The sequence below is a fragment of the Streptopelia decaocto genome (genome assembly GCF_964273445.1).
Source record: "Streptopelia decaocto genome assembly, chromosome: 23".
Taxonomy (NCBI): domain Eukaryota; kingdom Metazoa; phylum Chordata; class Aves; order Columbiformes; family Columbidae; genus Streptopelia; species Streptopelia decaocto.
Genome location: NC_138678.1, coordinates 249470 through 271391, shown reverse-complemented (window position 1 = coordinate 271391; position 21922 = coordinate 249470). Strand labels below are relative to the sequence as shown.

The following is a 21922-nucleotide window of genomic DNA, read 5'->3' as shown; positions in this document are numbered from 1 at the left end:
GAGAAGCAAGAAGACCCCAAAGTGAAATATTTTATTGGGCTGAATCATGGCGTGAATGGTCTGTAAAGACATAAAAGGCTGTAGTTTTCTATGCTTGCTTGGACCTCTGCACAGGTACAATTCCTCAAGTCTTAATGATTTGTAGGTCTTCAAAGAAATACCACCCAGGACCAAAAAACCCCTTTTCCAAGTTTCATGGCCTGCACAACGCTGAGCTCCGTCCTTGTTGGGGCCGGAAGCCCCCACAAAAAACAGCTGCTCATTTCATCACTACGCCACCTTAAATCCTGGCCGTTGTCGTCAGATGCCACGTCTTCTATGTGCACCTGGTCACACTCCTGCACAAGAAAGAAAGAAAAATAAAGCCATCTGTTGGAACCCAGAAACATCCTGAAATGTTCAGATTAAAGGGTGATATGAAACAACCCCCTCACGTTACTACCCAACACCTACAGCAATAAGTTAACACATAGTTAACACATCAATCACCACCTTTCCGGCACAGGAGTAGTTGGTGTTTTGTTTTCACAGAATCACAGAATGGACTGGGCTAAAAAAGACCTCAGAGATCATCCAGTCCAACCCTTGGTCCAACTCCAGTCCGTTTACTAGATCATGGCACTAAGTGCCATGTCCAATCTCAGTTTAAAACCCTCCAGGGCCGGTGAGTCCAGCACCTCCCTGGGCAGCCATTCCAATCCTGACCACTCTCTCTGCACAGAATTGCTTTCTAATCTCCAGCCTCAATTTCCCCTGGCAGAGTTGAAGCCCATGGCCCCTTGTCCTATTGCTGATGCCTGGGAGAAGAGCCCAATCCCCACCTGGCTAGAACTGCCCTTCAGGTAGTTCTAGAGAGTGCTGAGCTCAGCTCTAAGCCTCCTCTTCTCCAGACTGAACAAGCCCAGCTCCCTCAGCCTCTCCCCATAGGGCTTGTGCTCCAGTCCCTTCCCCAGTCTTGTTGCTCTTCTCTGGACCCGCTCCAGCACTTCAATCTCTTTCCTGAGCTGAGGGGCCCAGAACTGAACACAACACTCCAGGTGTGGCCTCCCCAATGCGGAGCACAGGGGAAGGGTCACTGCCCTTGTCCTGCTGACCACGCCAGTTTGGATACAGGACAGGACACCATTGGCCTTCTTGGCCACCTGGGCACACTGTTGGCTCATGTTGAGCTTCCTGTCCATTAGTCCCCCTGGGTCCCTTTCTGTCTGACTGCTCTCCAGCCACTCTGTGCCAGCCTGTAGCGCTGCAGGGGGTTGTTGTGACCAAAGTGCAGCACCCGGCACTTGGCCTTGTTGAACTTCATCCCATTGGAATCAGCCCATTTTTCCAGTCCATCCAGATCCCTCTGCAGAGCCTCCTGCCTTCCAGCAGCTCCACACTCCCTCCCAACTTGGTGTCATCAGCAAATTTGCTGATGATGGTCTCAATCCCCTGATCTAAATCATCAATAAAGATGTTGAACAGGACTGGACCCAACATGGACCCCCGGGGGACACCACTAGTGACCGGCCGCCAGCTGGATGCGGCCCCATTCACCAGCACTCTATGGGCCCGGCCCTCCAGCCAGTTCTTAACCCAGCGTAGAGTGCACTTGTCCAAGCCATGGGCGTTACCACCTTCACTAACTTCACAGCCACAAATGGAAGCTCCATTTAAGTTTCTATTTGCAGCAACAAAAACATCTTGTTTTCAGTGATGCACCTACAATTAATTGCTCACTGTTCAAATTTTGCCTTCCTAACCTTTAAACTAGGCCTGTAAATTCTGCAAATTACGTTCATATTCGTGGACTCGTGTCAAAGAAGATCGGTCGGGAAATGTGCTAATTCCAACCATTTAATTCCATATTCTGGAGAACCTGACACTTCAGTATATAGATTGTGTTGCTGTGCCCGTTAGTATCTGATAACACAGCACATGATTAAGCAAAGATTTATATTTGGCTTCCGTGGATTAGCGCAGAACAGTGACGTGGATTTAATTTGGCCAAGAACACTGTGCATGGAATTGGACGGTCCCCAAAACCATCGGTCACGTACCTCCAAGTCATTGAAAAACAAGTGAGTATCGGCCACTTCGAAAATCATCTCCTCCATTGACAGGCCCGAGCCGATCACCAGAGTGGGATCCTGGCAAAACAACACGAGAAAATGAAATTCACGGTGGTTAAATGCAGAAGTAAATTGCGATAAATCTTTCATCAGTTACGTTGGACGAAATTTCCCCCGTATATAATTTTCTACTCCTTTCCCAAAGTTTAACATTGACTTCTGTGTAACAGATCTGGTTTTTCTTCCTCAGAAAAGAGCCGTACCTTGCCGTATTTTTGAGCGTAAGACCCCGTGAGCAGCGAATGGAAGATGATGATGGTCTCATCCAGGTCCCAGAGAAACACACGCTGCGTAGGGAACAGAAACAGGTCAGAGCTGCGATATCCCAAGCACCGAGCTGCGATGAAGGAGAAAGTTTCAGGGTGCTAATGAACTTTGGAGGGTAGAAGTTTACTGGCTGTTATCTGGAGAGCACCAGGTAAACAAGAGAAGAGAAGCTGCTGAATTAATATGTACTGTGATTAAGTTATAGAAGATGTCCCCATCATTAACCAATTGACATGATATAAATGCAAAATGAGGGGATATTTCTCAAGTTTTAGATCTTTCTGCATGACAAGAGGGAGACAGAAGACTGAGTGATACACTGTTTAGAAGCAGAGCGCTCAGTTTATATTTAACTAATCATTAATAGATGTATTGTATCTAATAATTATGTGAATATAAGCAATGCAAGAGCATCCAGTCTTACGAAGGACGACCCCCAGAGCTGGTAAAATAAAAAATGCCGCTTAACAGTATAATTGACTCTGCTGTTAACTTTATTTCGCTGTTTCAGCTGGTGAGGATCTTGGTGTTTATCAGAGACACTGTTATGATAAATACGAGGGACTGGCTGCCATGTGGACAGAGTTTCAGCACAGAAGGACTTTGATAAACTGAAGAACTAGGCCCAGAGGAACTAGAAGTTCACCAACTGCATATTTCGCACGTGGGGTGCATATCCTGATGTCTCCTCTGCTGATGATTCCAAGACGTGTTTAAGTGATGCTTGTCAAGAACCACTAAGAACTCAGTTCAGCCAGTGTGCAGATAATGTGGGCCAGCGGAATTTCCCAGATTATCTCCTTCCATCTCCATGGAGGAAGGAGGAAAGAGGAGGATTTTTACCACCACACCTGCAGAAAACAAGTTTGCTACTCACCTCCAGTTCGCTGTCCTGGGAGGAGGAGGGATCTGCTTTCCTCTTCCCCCTGTTCTTCCCAGGGATGTTTTTTCTTGCCTGCTCATCCAGCTCTTTACTTGCTGTTGCTCTTGCTAATGAAGGACTCGTGGACGCGTCTCCTAGAAGAAAGAAAGAACACGGCTTTCAACGCTCGCGTCTCAAAACAAACACCAGCTCATAGCGTTCGGCCACAAAGCTCCTTTGCAATAGGTGAAGGCGTTTTCTTGCTTTATTGACACAATAGTGGTTGGATAACACACAAACCTACAGCTCCACTGGCCTGTCCAAGAATTAGTAAAGAAAAACAGGATGATCTTGACCCTAGAGAGAGAGATTTGGCCAAGCACCATGGCCATGACTGATGAGGAGCCATTATGGAGCCTATTAATAGAAAGAATAAAGCACCGTGATTAAAAAAAGTAATTAAAATAAAAAATCAGTGCTTTGATCTGCAGAACATTACGACCATGATGGGACATACTCTCTGAACCCTTCATAAAAGTTCAGGCAAAAGAGTTAACATCCCAAGCGTCGGCCTAGACTACTTCAGAAATGGCACAAGGGACTTGAAAGAGCTTCAATTCATTCGGGGTCTTGAAGATAAGACATCGCAATTCCTATGAAAATTCATGCAAAATGGTGAACGTGGAGAATTCCTGAGCTGAGAAAACGGCACCGAACACAGTCACTGGGCCATTCCCTGGCCAGCACCTTGAAATAACAGGTCAGTTCCCCAGGCTTTTACCATCGGATAAGAACACATTCTCCCTGTCGCGTTTACCGCGGGAGCTCGAGCCCCAGCCGTACCGGAGGAATGTCTCTGCACCATCCGCGCGGGCGCCGCGGCGTTGGGCTTCTCGGCGGGGTACGGGGTGGTCTGTAACGCAGCGCTCTCCGCCGTGCCGTCCGCCGCTGCCACGACTCCAAAGCCAGAGCTTGGGTAGCACGGCTGGTACTGGCTCTGGCCCAGGATCGTGTAGGTGGGATATTCCTGTTCGAGGAAAGGGTTCGTTACGATAGGACACTTCTTGCAGAAAACACTCCTCTGCATTCAGTCCCAAAATTAGCTCATGATGAACAATGTGACAATGACAGGGAGCACCAAGCGGACAGGACGCCATCAGTTCACCCCGTGTTCTGGGATTTGTGCTTTTCTCTTGTGTTTTACTTGCTGATTGCAGATGTACTGACAGAGCCACAGCAGCCTGGCCTGGTGACCCAGGTACCCTGGTCTGCACTACTGAAAGAAAACCCTTTTTTCCCCTTAGACCTCCAGGCAAGTTTATGTTAATTTAAAAAAATCATAAAAAGCACCAGCACAAGCATACGAGGATTTCTGTGCATCTGCTGCATTTTCCACACTTCTCATATTCCCGTTCTGTCTGTCACAACACTGAAGGGTTCCTTTGTACATCTAAATATTCGGAACAGCAATTAACTGCTGATCATTCTCCCACACCCACTGCTACTGTGATACTGTGATTCTCTGTTTACCCCCAGCAGGTCACAGCTGCAGAGCTTTTGGACTTCTCTTCTAGCAGCGTCAGAATGCGTCTCCTGCTTTACCGGAGCTTTCTGGTTTGTTTGTGTACGACCTATTTTCCTTTTCTTGCTGAGGGAGAACCAAAGGCGTTCAAAAAACACAGTATCACAGTATGTTTGGGATTGGAAGGGACCTCAAAAGCTCATCCAGTCCAATCCCCCTGCTGGAGCAGGAATGCCCGGGTGAGGTCGCACAGAAACACGTCCAGACGGGTTTTGAATGTCCCCAGGGAAGGAGACTCCACAACCCCCCTGGGCAGCCTGTTCCAGGCTCTGCCACCCTCACTGAGAAGAAGTTTTTTCTCAAATTTAAGTGGAACCTCTTGTGTTCCATTGAGCCCATTACCCCTTGTCCTATCATTGTTTGCCACCGAGAAGAGCCTGGCTCCATCCTCATGGCACTCACCCTTTATATATTTATAAACATTAATAAGGTCACCCCTCAGTCTCCTCTTCTCCAAACTAAAGAGCCCCAGCTCCCTCAGCCTTTCCTCACACAGGAGATGCTCCACTCCCTTAATCATCTTTGTTGCCCTACGCTGGACTCTCTCCAGCAGTTCCCTGTCCTGCTGGAACTGGGGGGCCCAGAACTGGTCACAATATTCCAGGTGTGGTCTCCCCAGGGCGGAGCAGAGGGGAAGGAGGACCTCTCTCGATCTACTAACCACCGCCCTTGTAATACACCCCAGGATGCCACTGGCCTTCCTGGCCACAAGGGCCCAGTGCTGGCTCATGGTCATCCTGTTGTGTCCACCAGGACCCCCAGGTCCCTTTCCCCTACACTGCTCTCTAATATGGAATTTCCCAACCTATACTGGAACCTGGGGTTGTTCCTGCCCAGATGCAGGACTCTACACTTGCCCTTGTTAAATTTCATCAGTTTATTCCCCACCCAACTCTCCAGCCTGTCCAGGTCTCTGATGGCAGCACAGCTTCCAGTGTCAGCCACTCCTCCCAGCTTGGTGTCATCGGCAAAGGTGCTGATAGTACACTCAATTCCCTCGTCCAAATCGTTAATGAATATATTGAACAATATTGGCCCCAGCACTGCCCCCTGAGGCACTGCACTAGATACTGGCCTCAACTGGACTCCGCACCATTGACTACCACTCTCTGGCTTCTCTCCTTGAGCCGGTTTGCAACCCACCTCACTGCTCTATTGTCCAGACCACACCTCCTCAACTGAGCTGTGAGGATGCCGTGGGAGACTGTGTCAAAGGCTTCACTGAAGTCAAGGTGACCACATCCACCGCTCTGCCATCATCCATCCACCTTGTTACATTCTCATAAAAGGCTATAATCCTCCCTGCAGGTTTGATTCTCAAAATAGTTCTATTTTAGTGATGCAAATAGTTGGCTTTCCTTGGTTAATTTTGAGTAATACGTTAAACAACGACGCTGCGCTTAAAATTAACGTGGAAGGAGTTTTACCTGTGAGATGCTGGCGACCGCTGACGTGGAAATATTGACAACGGTTGAGGACGTGGAGACTGGACTGGCGTTGGTCGTTGATGCTGTAAAATTAAGAATTACTGCATTAAATGCTTCTGGAAAAGCACAGGAGACAAGACCAAGCAAAGGTGTGAAACAAGAACTTAACAGACTGGAGCACTCTCCTTATAACAGCCTAAAACAGGTTGGGGGGTATTTTGAAACCAGTTACATTTCAGCGAAGCTTACAGGGAAGGAGAGCTAGCTTAGAATTAAAACCAGGACTTCCGAACGTTCCAGAGACTACAACTGTTTGTTGGACGAGATTTTCTGAAATGATTTGTCAGCAGCTTGTAGGACAAATTATTAGAGATGTGGGGTTGTTAGTATAAATGTCAAGGTGTTTAATAGTCTTCGTATTGTCGCATTTGGTTCTTCCAAAGCACAGAAGATGCTGCCAGAGCGTGTTCTGGGAACACAAGTCATTGAGCAGATTTTGTGGCTTCATGTCACTCCACACGGGGTTTTGGGACCCTCAAGGGTTAGTGAATACAATGAAATCAGCATGAACAACACCAGATGTACCAAACCAGGTACCACCATGACATCTTTTCTTGTGCTAAATCTTCCTCTGTGCACAAATACAACCAAAAATCACTTGGAGATGCTCAAGCAAAGACTTGCAGAGATCCACAGCATCACCGTCACTTCCTGCAAATGACACCCATGTGGAATTCAGCCCAAGACCGAAGATCTCGAGCTTCTGAAGGCCAGAGAATCAGACCCCACCACGAACTCTTCCTCAAGGTCCGCTGTGTTATGACACGCACAGATCCCGCCTGGTGAACAGCTCCTGGGAAGGAAATGGGTCCAAAACATGCCTCAAAGAAGATGAAAAGCAAAAGAAATGTATCTTAAAGGAGCAAACAGAGTGATTCTCCTGTGTGGTGCTCTGAAGAGCTTCTCCGCTGAGCTAGAGAACAGAAGCGAAGAAATCAGAGGAAAAAAAAGATTCCAAGCGCCCAGATTCCCTCATCTGATTGTCACTTTTTATTTGAACTCTGTTTTCCTCCCAGCATTTCTAATGACCCTTTCTCTACACAGTGCTGCACATCGGATCTTTACAAACAGCTCCCACTATAGATGAACCAATTCTTTCTGCACCGTGGGTCACTCCTTTCACCTGTGACCTACAAAAGTGTTCGGCAGGGATGCGCCCAAAGTGACCGCTCCATGGGCTCGGGTTTAAAACACCAGCAAACACAAGTGCTATGACTCTTTTTCCCTCTCCTTCTCCTCCACTTCCAGCCCTCGCATCTTACACCCCGCATCCCCTGCCTGATTGATCCTATTCGGTTTTGCTTTGGTCGTTTTCAAAGATGTTTCGACCTGCTCCATGTGCTGGGAAATGGTGATTAATACATTTTCTGTTTCACCGAGGCTCAAATATCCCATTATTCCATCCAGCATCTACAGCCTGAACCATGTCCACGCACTGGAATACGTGTCAGTGGGACAGCAGCACCGTCCTGCTACTGGGACTGCAGAGAAAATGTAAGTTTTCAGGAGATAACTAACAAAGCAACACCGTCCATCCTTCCAGCGCCTGCTCCCACACCCCCCTGCAGCCCCCAAGGGCTGAGCTGCCCCCCACACTTGCTCATCTGACAATAAGCAAACGTAGCAAACTCAAAAATAGGAAGAGTTTCCTGCCCGTTTGCAAAGCAGTTTTCCAAAAAAGTGATTCAGGGATTGAGGTGCTCGCTGTGGTCCATCACCCGCAGACCCGCCGGGGACACCCTGGCCAGAACCATTTCTGACCCTTGGCTATGAAAGCTGGTGCTATAAACCACCATCATCCATTCTGCCGGGGGAGAACCTGGAGAAAAGTGACGTCTAAAGGAATGTGGTGTTTCCAGTGTTACAAACACTGAGCAACCTGGTTCTGAACGCGGCGTCAACTCGTCTTGGAGCAGGAGGCTGAACTAAAGATCTCCTGAGTTATTCAATGAAATCATCGCACAACAAACAGATTAAGAATTCCGGAAGCGCTTCTTAAAAACTACAGAGAAAGAGACACGTTTTCACATTCATCGCCCAAACGTAAGCTGCAAAAATCCTGCCTTGCAAAAAGGATCGATTTGCACATATTTGCCATACGCAACATTCCACTATTTACTACTAAAAATTGCTTTGGGAGCTGGTGAAATTCAGCCCCTGGCTTCTTAGATTCCACTTCCAGCAGGTGGAATATTTGCAGGCTAGTTTTGTATTAAGAAATTCACTTTCTAGCAGATCTACCAAGCTGGGAGGGGTGTGTGCGTGTAATACATAGGAGCCATCTACCTCCAGAAGCAATTGAAACTGAACGCGGACACACGCAAAAGAAAAGAGACCAAGCGTTTAAGCATGCACAAACCAGAGCCAACGTGCAAGCCTCTCTAATTTCACTATCTGGACTCAATTAGGTGGAGAGAGATAAAAACCATGCCAAGTTACCTTCAGCAGAATAAGAATAATGTGCTGGGCTGGGCTGGCTTGTGGTTAACCCTGTAGTGCAGGTAAGAACACTGGGCTGGCTTGTAGATGGAGGCTGAATTAAACCACTTTCGGGTTTCATACCTGGCCACAGTGCACCTGAAGCGGATAAATCGGACCAGTTACAAATACGCTGGGACTCAATGGCATGCTGTAACCTCAGGTTAAGGTTTGCGCTTTGTCACAAAAGCAAGGAACAAATCACACACAGAAAATGTTTAATTTTGGCAATAGGATGTGCTGAGCGTCAGGCTGCACACAGATTAGAGCTGCTGACAAAACTGGCTGGAAAAGAGAGAATTAAAAGCACCAACAAGACGAATTTCCGAAGCTTTCAGCTAAAAATCTGTTAGTGTCACGGTAAGATTCAGTGCCAAGGAACTGCTTGATCCCTCGGATGGTGGGGCTGAGCTGCAGAGCTCAAAGAACAGGGAAAACCTCAGGATCCAGCTGAAGAAGCGCAGCTCAGGTCTGGATCTTCAGGGCTCCTCACCTTTTGTTTCACCATTTCCAGCCCTCCAGCCAAACCAAACATGTTTCTCCCTGGCCCGGGTTAGAAAGCGAGTATCGGCTGAGAGGATCTACTTGAAAACAAGCAGGAGTGCGCAAAGCAGAAGGACAAAGGATGTTTGGAGCTGGACACAAAGCTCAGGCCTGGCAGAAAGACCAATCTCCATCTTAAACCCTCAAAAACCGGTACCAAGGTGGCAAAAGCCGCCTGTGGTTCTCCACGTGCTCCAGGACGAGCTCTGAGTTTCTTACCCAGACAACAAGGGAGACTCTACAGAGCTGGACAAGAGCAGCGGCTCCCTGAGCTTGTTCCGTGTGTCACCATTCAATTCTGCAACGGCTCTTTGATTTACTTACATACCTGCCCTCAAACTGCCACCTATAAGTCAAATTAAGTCGTTCACCCAACTGTTCAGCCACGCCAGGGTTGTGATTCTGCGACTCTCAAGTTGCACCATCCATTACTTCTTCAAACCTCTAGTATTGTGATAATTAGCAAACAACAAGGAAAGACTGATTTAAGAAAGATTGGAGATATATTGCAGAATAAAATGTATGGGAAACAGAGAGCAGGAGAAGTTTGTTTAGTCTGGGAAGGGAATGGCGCAATCTTCAAACAGGCGAGTGGTTTTTAGAGGGGCCGGTAACCAAACGGTTCCTTACGGCGCAAGAAAGATGCCAACTCACAGCCACAGGTACTCGGCTTGCACGTCACTGCTCTTTATTTTAACGCTTCTTTAATAAATTCTCTCTGCACCACAAGTGTGTCCCATGCAGAACGATGCACTAAACACCACCGGAAGTTATTACAGCACAAGGGGTATTGGCAACAAATACACGCTAGAAAGTCATGCAAACCTCTGGAAAACATCTGAGCAATCTGGTCCAGTCCTGCCCTGCTCAGTGGAGATTTGGGGATTTGCTCTTAAATGTGTGTGTTCAGTCCTGCACCCTCCACCTGCCCCTCACACCATCCAACAGGTAGAATTTTACCATTACTAGAAATATGACTGTTAACACCTTCCTAATGCTTAAATCCAGACTAAAAATTAATGTCTTTAATACCGAACCTCAAAATCCAAACCAAGACATCTCAGCCGCTGATCGCGTTCCAGAAGATGCTTAACAGATAAAAGTTCCTATGAAGTCAACGGTAAAGGTCTTCAGAAGAATTTCTACTGTTACTGTTACATAACACTGACGCAGTTAAACACCCCAAATTTCAGAGCCTTTGTGTTAAAAAGAGTGAAACACACACTCCCAAATGAGATTTGGGAGATCAAACCCTGTTTGATCAAACCCTTGTGTCCCAGTGACTACAAACCCACTGTTTGCTTCCCGAGGTTCCCTCAAGCCCAAGAAAATTCATTCTCATGAATCTCAGGTGTTCATATATATATGTAAAAAAAAAAGAAGAAAGGTATCTAAATCCATTTTATGTACTTCTCATAAAGAGAATTTGTGCCACGTTGCTTTAAACAGAATTAGTAATGTAACTTTTGTCTAATAAAACCGAGCCTCACTGTATCACCTTTTCTACACCATCTTTCGTGACAAATCAATTGTGTTGTGATTTATATAAAATCCTTGCTCTGGCAGCAAAAGCCACAAATGTCACCGGTTTTGTCCAAAGACATTCAGCTCTTCAGCTAAGGAAAAATTAACCCCTTTACACGTCAAGATATTAAGATTTTAGAGATCAGTACTGTAGGTACCAAGTGACAATTTAAATCAGGCGTGTGCTCTCCTATGAACTCTTCAACACGCCTGGTTAGTTAAACATGGAATGAGATAGAAGATGGTAACTGCATGCATTTGGAAGGCTCTGAGAAGCGCTTTCTTACCAAAAGGAGGTAGTCCGTAGGTCTGGGTGGTCTGGGGGTAGATGGTGTAGGGCTGAGACTGCTGGAGCGCTTGGTACTGAGCCTGCCCGGGGTACGGGCTCATGGTTTCCGACACAGGTACAGAAAGGATATGTGCATATGGCCTTAGGGAAAAGAGAGAGCGAAATTAGAAAACCCTGTTTACACTACACATCTTTCAGCCTCCAAACCACAAGACAAATGAAAAAATTGCTTTGGGAAGAAGAAACGCTACACACTGACATGTGCTCTGAGTGTGAAATCTGCTTGTGCGTTAGGCGTTTATGTCATGGTCATTCCTCAAATACTGTGGGCATTATTCAACAAGACACACAGGGCTGCTGTCTTATGATCATACGGATAAATTAATTACTCGATGGGGCTCGTTTATCCTTATGATCATAACACAACAGGCACTGGAGCCAAAGGGTGACTTGTATGAGCTTCAGCAACAAGTATCTGTTGCCAGCAGACATGAAAACGTGAATTACTTCATCACAGAAATGCATGAAGATGCAACAAGATCCCTTCAGAAAGAAGAGTTACAGAGTTTAGTAATAATTGTTTGACTCACTTTGCAGAATACATTTGTGAGGTATAATCGTTTGATGACCTTGGGATGTAATCAGTGCAAGTCATAACTGGAAAAAAAAAGAGTTTGGATAATTACACAGGTGACTTCAAAACCAAACAAGGACAATTAAATATCAGTATGCACATTTTAATCAAGACACAGGATTTACAAGTTTTTCAGTGCCTTGAATATTTGTTTCAAAGCAAATTCTCAAAAAATCCCCCCGATTCAAATGAGCGATGACTTGTATGACTATAAATCTACACAGTACATGGGTTTACCCATTTGCATCTACCAGCACCACACACAAATTCTTACCCAGTTTCCCCAACAATAAGACAGGGTCTTACATTAATTTTTGCTCCGAAAGATGTGTTAGGGCTTATTTTCAGGGCTGTCTTATTTTTCCATGAACAACAATCTACATTTATTTGAACCAAAAAAATCAACATTTATTCAAATACAGTCATGTCACCACATTCTGGGACATCATCATAACTCTCCAAACCCTGAATTCCATCGTGAATTTCTTGTGATTCACTTTCCTTTCGAACCGTTGGCTCCAATTTCTCACATCTAGCAATGGTGCTTTCCTTAAACAAGCACCAGTTGGCAATGGAAAGTTCCATGTTACATATTTTCAATCAAGTTGAGCTGATTTACACTTGTAAATTGGTGCACGCAAAGCTATTCTACACAGGGATCTCACTTTTGTAATAACCTCCAGCCCTCTTTTTCCAGAAGAAAGGGTAAATTCCACTTCTCACTCACTAAGCAATCTTTTTATTCTCTGCCTCAGTTTCCCCTCCATTTAGCTTGTGCTTGATGAAGCAAATTAACGAGACCAGAGGAAGAAAAGAGGAAAGCTGGTGGGAGCAGAACTGCAGAAGGCACTTACTCTCACTGGACATGGGAAGGTTTGAACCAAGGCTTGAAGATTCAGGTTTCTGATCGCCGACTTCTGCGTTGCTCACGTGACTGGCAGGAAAAACAAAGGCAAATCACTATCGTGATGAACTCTTCAATTAACATCCTCAGGCACTGTAACCCCCAGGTTCAACCTTCCTGACAGAGGCAAACTGCTGTGTCACGACACAAAAAGGGGTGATGGTTTAAACTAAAGGAGGGAGATTGAGGCTGGACATGAGGAAGGAATTGTTGCCCTGAGGGTGGTGAGAGCCTGGCCCAGGTTGGCCAGAGAGGTGGTGGATGAACCATCCCTGAGACATCCCAGGCCAGGCTGGACGGGGCTCTGAGCACCCTGAGCTGGTGAAGATGTCCCTGCTCATGGCAGGGGGGGCACTGGGGGGGCCGGGAAGGTCCAACGCAAACTATTCTATAACTCTATGACCAGCAATAATAAAACTAGAGCCTGCTCATCCCTCCAGGATGGGCTGGAGCTCATCCCAGGACAGGCCCCGCTCGCTCCCCCAGGACGGGTTGGGGCTCACCCTGGGATGGGAGGCGCACTTTTCCTGGGCAGGATGCAGGTAAGGGGGGAATTAGCTGCCGCGTGCCCTGGATTTGGTTAAAAGACAAGTGATTTTCCTTCCTTTGGCCGCTGAGAGGGAGCGAAGCTTCATGGAAATACAACCACCTGGCTTTTCCCCACCATACAACCTTTACAAACAAAATCCTTGGAAATTTTTCTCAAGCTGAACAGGCTTCCATAATCCAGCATGAGTTTTGCAAGAAAATAACATATTTCAATGGGTATTTGTTTCAGGGTACTTGTCTACAATTATTCTTGGTGGAAAAACTGTGAATGCGTGGCAGAGATAGCCAACCTGCGGCTGCCACACAGCGCGTTTTCAAGTAGGTTGAACGCTGCTCGTTTTGATCATTTCCTGTGGAAAATGTAATAAATAAAGGGCCGATTCTCAGCACACTGTGCCAGCCCGTGTTCCTGCTCCTCAACCCTGCATGGGCAGCTCTCGGGGTGATCCATCCCAAGTGCTCTTATGCTCCATCATTTACAACTTGATACCAAAGGGACAATTAGTTGTTTGCTTTTTTAATTGGGAATTTAATCTCAAAGTATATTTGCCCTGTCTCTGTGAAAAATAAAACAATCTGCAAGCTTCTAAACTGGACTTATAACGACAAAAGGATGTTAATAACGGTTCTACGCTAAAATCAAATTCACATTTACATACCTCAGGCTTTGTTCTCTGGATTCCTGCATCTTGGCTTTTTTCACCTGCAAAGACAAACACATTCAGAGACCTGACAAACGAAGCTCTTGGCAGAGCTTGCGCACCTGGTTATTGGAGTGTTTAAATACAAAAAGCCTTGCACTGAACTCCAGAGCAAACCGGTGTCACCAGAGGCTCTTCATCTCCAAACGGGTCTTTTACTAATTAGAAAACAAGTACTAAAGCTGCTAAAAAAGAAGTGCTACAACCTGGGCAGGATGAGGGGGTGAGCTGTCTATGTTTCTGGAATGTATTTAGATGCCACATTTGCTGCTTCCTCCTTTCAACACCCCCTGCCCCCCGGAAAACCTCTGCAGAGACACCAAGGGGGTTTTTGTCCCCTCTCAAGTCACAGGAGCACAGTGCGATGATTTCTCATGCAGGAGAAGTGAATTCATGCTTTTTAAAAATAAGGTGAAAGGAGGAGGGAGGGAGGAAGGAGGGAGGAAGGAGGGAGGAAGGAGGGAGGAAGGAGGGAGGAAGGAGGGAGGAAGGAGGGAGGAAGGAGGGAGGAAGGAGGGAGGAAGGAGGGAGGAAGGAGGGAGGAAGGAGGGAGGAAGGAGGGAGGAAGGAGGGAGGAAGGAGGGAGGAAGGAGGGAGGAAGGAGGGAGGAAGGAGGGAGGAAGAGGTCTACCTGAGTGATTCAGCAACGTACTGAGCTGTCTCTAAGGTACAGCTTTACTCCATCTTTTTATTTCACTACCATTTTTGGCCTTATGTTGATTTTAAAAGAATCATTAGTGTCATGCTAATTATTTAAGGAGTCAGGACCTTCCACTCTCTCTCTCTCTAGCTGGGGGAGTACAAGTCGGGACGTTTACTTCGGTGAATACAAGTTTGTCTTGCCGAGTGTCACTGTATTCAGAATGCCAGCTCACTCGCTGGCTGTGGTCAATACAGCCGCATATTCTGTCTCAGAATAAGATACTTAAAAGAAATTGAGAAGAAAATCTTCAGCTGCATCTGCTCACAGATTTTTCACAGCTCTCATGCCTTGAAGAATCAAATTTTACAAAGCCAGATTTCATGATGTAAGGATGTAAATACAGAAATTTCCTCCTTTAATACGCACGTCTAATTCATTTTTAAATCCTACACAATATCTGAAGTTTAAATTGTGTTTTTTTCTGATTAGTCTCATGTTCTGTACACAGTGACTCAGGCACATGTTGTGTCCAGCAATATTTTGAACAACTGAAAATGTAGGTTTTCATTCCACTTTGTTCCCAAGTCACAAATGACATCACAGTGTATTTTCTAACTACTTAGCTGAAGAAAATTAAATTCTCACATTAAAAAGGCACCAAAATCTTTTCAATGGGAATGCTACCAAATTCCCTATTTATTCTATTTTTGTGTGCATTTGAAAATGCCTCCGAAATTAAAACAAGCTTCACTCTCTTGGCCCTTTCCTCTCGAGTTGGCATCAGGTTAAATTCTGGAACATAACATTAATACCAACTTTTTTGCTTAACTCCTGTGCCGCTGTGTTTCAGATGTACAAATTTTAATTCATATCATACTGCATTGATAATTGCTCTACCCAAAATTTTTGTGACGTGATATTATCGGTTAGTGATAATATGGATGGTAATTATTAGGCATAATTTCACATAGAAATACTAGAGAGCTTAAGCACACAAAACTGTTATTACTATTGCCTGTAGGATTGTGGTAAATAAAATGTACAACACATTTTGCTACCAACCAAATGATTTTTTACCTCTAGATAAACATATAAGGTTTACAAGCCTTATTTTACATTATTCATTAAAATATTATAAATTAAAAATTGGTGAGATCACCCATTTGGTGTTCGCTTTTAAGCTTTTTCAATGGACTTACTGGTTGTTCGGGGAGGTCTTGTGGCTCTTCCATGGGTACGATTTGAATGCTGGTCGCTTCCGATCGTGTGTTCCTCGGCCGTCTTCAAAGCCTGGCAAAAAAAGGTGTTCATAGCTTTATGTACTTTTGGGGGGACTTATCATTGAGGCTATCGGAGAACACGAATTGTTAGATATTCCACCCACCAGCTTTTTAAACTCCTGTTGCCATCTCGCGAGTCAAAGACAAAATTCATATACGGGCAGATTTCATAAACAAGGGATTTAGCTTTAAGCTCCTGCCCTGGTTTCGGCTGGGATGGAGTTCGTTTTCCTCCCGGTGCAGCACTGAGGTTTGGGTTTAGGACGCGAATAGTGTTGATAACACGTCGATGTTTTCGTTGTTGCTGAGCAGGCGAGGACTTTCCAGCTTCTCATCCTGCTGGGGGGACGAGGAGCCGGGAGGGGGCACAGCACAAAGGGGCATCGCACGCCAGAAACATCACAGTATCACAGTATCACAGTATGTTTGGGATTGGAAGGGACCTCAAAAGCTCATCCAGTCCAATCCCCCTGCTGGAGCAGGAACGCCTGGGTGAGGTCGCACAGGAACATGTCCAGGCAGGTTTGAATGTCCCCAGAGAAGGAGACTCCACAACCCCCCTGGGCAGCCTGGGCCAGGCTCTGCCACCCTCACTGAGAAGAAGTTTTTTCTCAAATTTAAGTGGAACCTCTTGTGTTCCATTGAGCCCATTACCCCTTGTCCTCTCATTGTTTGCCACTGAGAAGAGCCTGGCTCCATCCTCATGGCACTCACCCTTTATATATTTATAAACATTAATAAGGTCACCCCTCAGTCTCCTCTTCTCCAAACTAAAGAGCCCCAGCTCCCTCAGCCTTTCCTCACACGGGAGATGCTCCACTCCCTTCATCACCTTTGTTGCCCTACGCTGGACCTTCTCCAGCAGTTCCCTGTCCTGCTGGAACTGAGGGGCCACAACTGGACACAAGATTCCAGGTGTGGTCTCCCCAGGGCAGAGCAGAGGGGAAGGAGAACATCTCTCGATCTACTGACCACCGCCCTTGTAATACACCCCAGGATGCCATTGGCCTTCCTGGCCACAAGGGCCCAGTGCTGGCTCATGGTCACCCTGCTGTCCACCAGGACCCCCAGGTCCCTTTCCCCTACACTGCTCTCTAATATGGAATTTCCCAACCTATACTGGAACCTGGGGTTGTTCCTGCCCAGATGCAGGACCCTGCACTTGCCCTTGTTAAATTTCATCAGGTTATTCCCCGCCCAGCTCTCCAGCCTGTCCAGGTCTCTGGATGGCAGCACAGCCATCATGCCCGGGGTGTATTTTAGGGGAAGAAGAAGGACGGGGATGAGGGAGCGATGGCGTTTGCCTTCCCACGCAGCGCAGCGAGGGCTGAGCACCCGATACGGGGAGCGGGGAATGAATTCCTTGCTTGGCTTGTGGGGGCAGCTTTTGCTTCACCTTTTATCTCAGCCCCCTTAAACCAGGACAACTTCAAGATACAGACACGCAGCACATTTTGACATAATCTCCTTGTACCGTACTGACTACAGAGGCCGAAGTATCAATCGGACCTGCGCACCATGATTTGAAAGACACTTTAAATGATCTGGTCTGATCTACTAGGTCAGTAAACGGCGTGATTCGATCTAATCTGTTTTAACTTAGAATATAAAGAACAAAAAAACAAAAAATCAGTGCAAGATTGTACAACTAAATGTATTTACTGTTTATTGCCAAGTTTCAATTTCCATTGCACCCTTCAAAAAGTGAAGTTTGGTGAAAATTTATAGAATAATTTGTATTTAGGAAGCTGAGTAGCATTTAGCATAGAGACCTTGTATACTGTGCCCAAGAGCTGCTATTCCCCAGGGTTTCAAAACCATGAAAAAATTGGAGATTACCTTCACAACCTGGTTATTTTTTTGCAGTTTGCTGGGCAAAAGATGTGGGCAATTAGAGAAATTAACCACAGCAACTTTGCGAGCAGCGGTACAACCTATTCCTGCCTCCGCAGCCGTGGAATTCTGCTGTAAGTCTCAGTGGAAATGTGGAAGGCTGTTTACCTGGCTCTGCTTTCTCTATACCTGCTTTTCCATCCTGTCCGGAGCGCTCGGGCACCTTCGCATCATGAAAGCTGCGGTTTCCCCCTCCCGGCCCCTGCCAGACCTACTTAAAGCGCCCGCACGTGCAGCCAGGCTGCGGCGCCGCACCACGTGCCCGCCCGGCACGGGGACGCTGAGCAGCCCACAATAATTGCATGTTAACCATGAAAATACAAAGGATTTCTCCCTTATCTAAGAACAGGCAGAGGTCCTGCATACCAGGGTGTATTGGATATGCCAGGCTAAAATTTCATTGAGGTTTGGAGTATTTTCTGAGGCTGCGTCCCCTAATTAAAGCGACTTACCTGAATTTACAATAAGTCTCCTCAACAACTCAGGTTCTTTTGAAAAGACCAAATTCACACCATGCACGAGGAAGTAAACAATACAAAGCCCTGCTGTCACCATTCCAGTTTTTCCTCCAATTGGTTTTATTTTAAATACTAAATCATTAGAAAGACAAAAAGGAGACTCCACACCCGCTCTGGGCAGCCTGGGCCAGGCTCTGGCACCTCCCAGCAAAGAAGTTTCTCCTCATGTTCAGATGGAGCCTCCTGTGTTTCAGTCTGTGCCCGTTGCCCCTCACCCTGGTGCTGGGCACCACTGAACAGAGTCTGGTCCATCCTCTGACACCCACCCTGAGATACTGATCCATTGATCACATCCCTCTCAGCTTCTCTTCTCCAGCTCAACAGCCCCAGCTCTCTCTGTGTCTCCTCATCACAAAGATGCTCCAGACCCCTCAGCATCTTCGTGTCCCTCCCTGGACTCTCTCCAGTGATTCCTTGTCCTTCTCAAACTGGGGAGCCCAGAACTGGACCCACAACTGCAGATGTGGCGTCCCCAGGGCAGAGCAGAGGGGGAGGATTCCCCTCCCTGACCTGCTGCTCACACTCTTCCTCACACACCCCAGGTCCCATTGGCCTCTTGGCCACAAGGCGCATTGTGGGCTCATGGTCCACCAAGACTCCTGGGTCCTTCTCTGCATCTTTGGAGCCTGATGAGCTCTTGCCTCGATGGCAAGTGAAAACTTGACCTCTTTCTTCTAGAGAACACTCCATTCCTCCAGATGTGCCATGAGGGACATGAGGAAAAGGTTCTTCCCCAGAGGTGCTGGACACTGAACAGGCTCCCAGGGAGGGGTCACGGCCCCAACCTGACAGTGTTCAAGAGACTGGACACCGTCCTCAGACACACGGGGTGAGCTGTGGGGTGTCCTGTGCAGGGACAGCAGTTGGACTCTGACCCTGTGGGTCCTTCCAGCTCAGGACATTCTGTGATTCTATGGTTTGAAATAGAAGTAGCACAAGGACACAACAGGAAACCTAAATTGGCAACTTTTGGATCTAAAAGTGACCACAACAGAAGAGCTATCAAAGCAGATCTTCACTATCTGCAGTTCCAGAGAGTCCAAACCGCTGCAGTTACACCTGGTCCTGAGCAGCTTGGTCACTTTTCCACCTATAGATCTATTTATATTTGTGTGTGTGTGTGAGGTCTGAAAAGCAGATTGTGGTGGCGAGAATATTTCTGTGGGCTTGTGAATGCGAAAACCTGGACAAAACGTAACTAAACGTGCAATGAGCCACCAAAGGAGCTGCAGCAATGGGAGAAACATTCAGAAATATGAGTGTTATGTCTCTGAAAACCAGTAAAATCCCACTTTTTTCCCCTTTATGGGTGGCTTGCTTTATTTACCTGATGAAAACTACTCTGTAATATGTGGCTTCACAGTTCCCGGCCTCCTGCTCTGCACAGGATCACTATGCAAATAATTCTCTATTAAAAGCAGTTTCTTGCACTAAATCCCGTCTTAAAAATCCTAAACCACCAAGTCCAGCTTGGTCAGACTTGAGCTAGATACTGTGGCTATAATTCCACTATTAGCATCAGGCTGGACTGCTATTTACTTTCATTCTGCTCTTTTCAAGCCCATCTGCCTTGGCCTCGAATCTAAAATATAAACTTTCAGTTCTTCTCTCAAGCTGCAAACAAAGTCAAGGAGACCGCGATAAAACCAAAGAGCAGCAATTACACTGATTAGAAAAAAAAAAGCTGTTTGAATATGGGTTTATATTACTTTAAAATAGCTGCTATTTCCCTAAGAACAAAGCTTTTGTTAGGGTAATGAAAATATCTATTAAACAGTTATATGTATAATAATGCCATCTATGCAGTTATTTCCACTCCTTACTGACTCGAGGGTCAGCATCTTACCATGAATAGTAATGAAAATATGAATTAAGCAGCAAAAGAGGAGCAGGACTTGGCCCAGCAGGACGGCCTGGGTCCCTCCTTTATTTTAATTTAATTAAAACCACTCAAATACATAAATACAAAAAGAGAGAAGAGCCACAAACCGACATTACTACGCGCTGCTCAGCTACCAAGTGCTGTTTATTCTGAAGTTCCTCTCCAATTTTATGGTTCCCCGTATCTCAGCATTCCCGGATCCAACCCTGACGACATTTCACCAGCTGAACTGCTGAAATATTCCCACCCTGGTGACCCCGCGGCCAAAACACCTTCGAGATGCTTTAAATAAAAGGGAATCGCATCTCTGGCGACGTGCAAAGAAAGTCCAGCTTTCCTCACGGACTAGGGAATGAAATACTTAATACTGAATAATACTGAATAAAACTCTGTCAAAGTTATGGGGAAGGCAGATGATACGCCCCGTTTTTAAAGGTATAAGTGGCAACACAGTCCTGGAGGATTGGAAAATCAGAGTTTGATTAAAATTTCATAATCTTAAGGAAAAAAAAAGATTGTGCCGTATTTATAAAGTAAGAAAATGACAGAAATTCAATGTATTAATGCAAATAGTTTTACCCCAAGCAATGGCTATTTCATTCATAGTAAAATTTGGGTTATTTTTAAATCCGTGAAAGGTTATAATGTCAGGGCTTTGCTGGAACAATGACACGCAGCTCGGTTCCCCAGTTCTTATGCAATCCTGTTAAATTTGATTTTGAAACGCAGCGGGGAAATTTTTTAATGGGGAAAAGCACTGTCTTCACCGAGGAAAAATGTGGAAATAACAACTTCATCCTTGAGAAAAACAACTCCCGCCGAGCCCAGGAACAAGTTCCACACAGATCCCAACAACAGAAAACTGCTGTTAACCTTTTAGTTACAAAACAAAGCACAGGGATTGATGTTAACGTAAGAAAAGTCGATGAACTCCTGTTCATAAGGATTCGACTTGCACTGAGACTTAATGTGCAGCTCTAAACTTTATTTTCAATAAATTATTACACTAATACTTATCAAAAGCCATGTGGCTTCCACCATAGAAATTAATCTATAGTTTTATTAGAAACTGTTTCAGGACTCAGCTTTCACCACGATTTTATTAAGGAGGTTGCCACTACGGTAAATTTGCTTATTTCTTGTGTTATTTTGCATTAGAGGCAGCCATGGGATTTATCACAGTGCCATCAGTTCTGAGAACATCTGGAGCTATTTGTGTCTTAGCAACAACAGTTGCTGGAGTAACCTGCTCCAAAAAATTAATGAAAGAATAAAGTACAGGATATTTGAGATTTTTTACTGGGGGAGGGCAGAAATAAATAAGAAGTTTAAATGATGGGTGTTCAACACTCAGTAAGAGCCATTGCTTTTAATTAAATGCATTTATAAAAGCGTAGAATGGTTTTGGTTGGAAAAGACCCTCAGGATCAAGTCCAACCATAACCTGACTGGCACTGACCCATGTCCCTGACACCCGTGTCTAAATGCCTTTTAACCCCCTCTTGACACCCACCCTGAGATACTGATCCATTGATCACATCCCTCTCAGCTTCTCTTCTCCAGCTCAACAGCCCCAGCTCTCTCAGTGTCTCCTCATCACAAAGATGCTCCAGACCCCTCAGCATCTTCGTGTCCCTCCCTGGACTCTCTCCAGTGATTCCTTGTCCTTCTCAAACTGGGAAGCCCAGAACCGGACCCACAACTGCAGATGTGGCGTCCCCAGGGCAGAGCAGAGGGGGAGGATTCCCCTCCCTGACCTGCTGCTCACACTCTTC

At 45.9% G+C, this 21922-nt stretch overlaps 1 protein-coding gene across 5 annotated transcripts in view; it reads right to left on the bottom strand.

Moving 5' to 3' along the window:
- Positions 1-21922, bottom strand: part of EYA3 (EYA transcriptional coactivator and phosphatase 3) — a 31730-nt gene that overhangs the window by 6844 nt on the left and 2964 nt on the right. For 3 of the 5 annotated variants that reach the window (XR_014185934.1, XR_014185935.1, XM_082071345.1), the window contains exons 2-13: positions 15774-15864; positions 13890-13933; positions 12632-12711; positions 11734-11800; positions 11142-11284; positions 8749-8886; positions 6250-6332; positions 4084-4267; positions 3256-3395; positions 2315-2398; positions 2040-2129; positions 280-338 (exon numbers count right to left, since the gene is read on the bottom strand). Coding sequence is in view for 3 of the 5 variants with exons in the window: in XM_082071345.1 (XP_081927471.1) it covers positions 280-338; positions 2040-2129; positions 2315-2398; positions 3256-3395; positions 4084-4267; positions 6250-6332; positions 8749-8886; positions 11142-11284; positions 11734-11800; positions 12632-12711; positions 13890-13933; positions 15774-15806 (1145 nt within the window). In the remaining 2 variants the exon portion in view is untranslated. Of the gene's footprint in view, positions 1-279; positions 339-2039; positions 2130-2314; positions 2399-3255; positions 3396-4083; positions 4268-6249; positions 6333-8748; positions 8887-11141; positions 11285-11733; positions 11801-12631; positions 12712-13889; positions 13934-15773; positions 15865-15958; positions 16753-21922 lie in introns of those variants that run through there. The other 2 variants (XM_082071346.1, XM_082071347.1) reach the window with 2 other exon arrangements.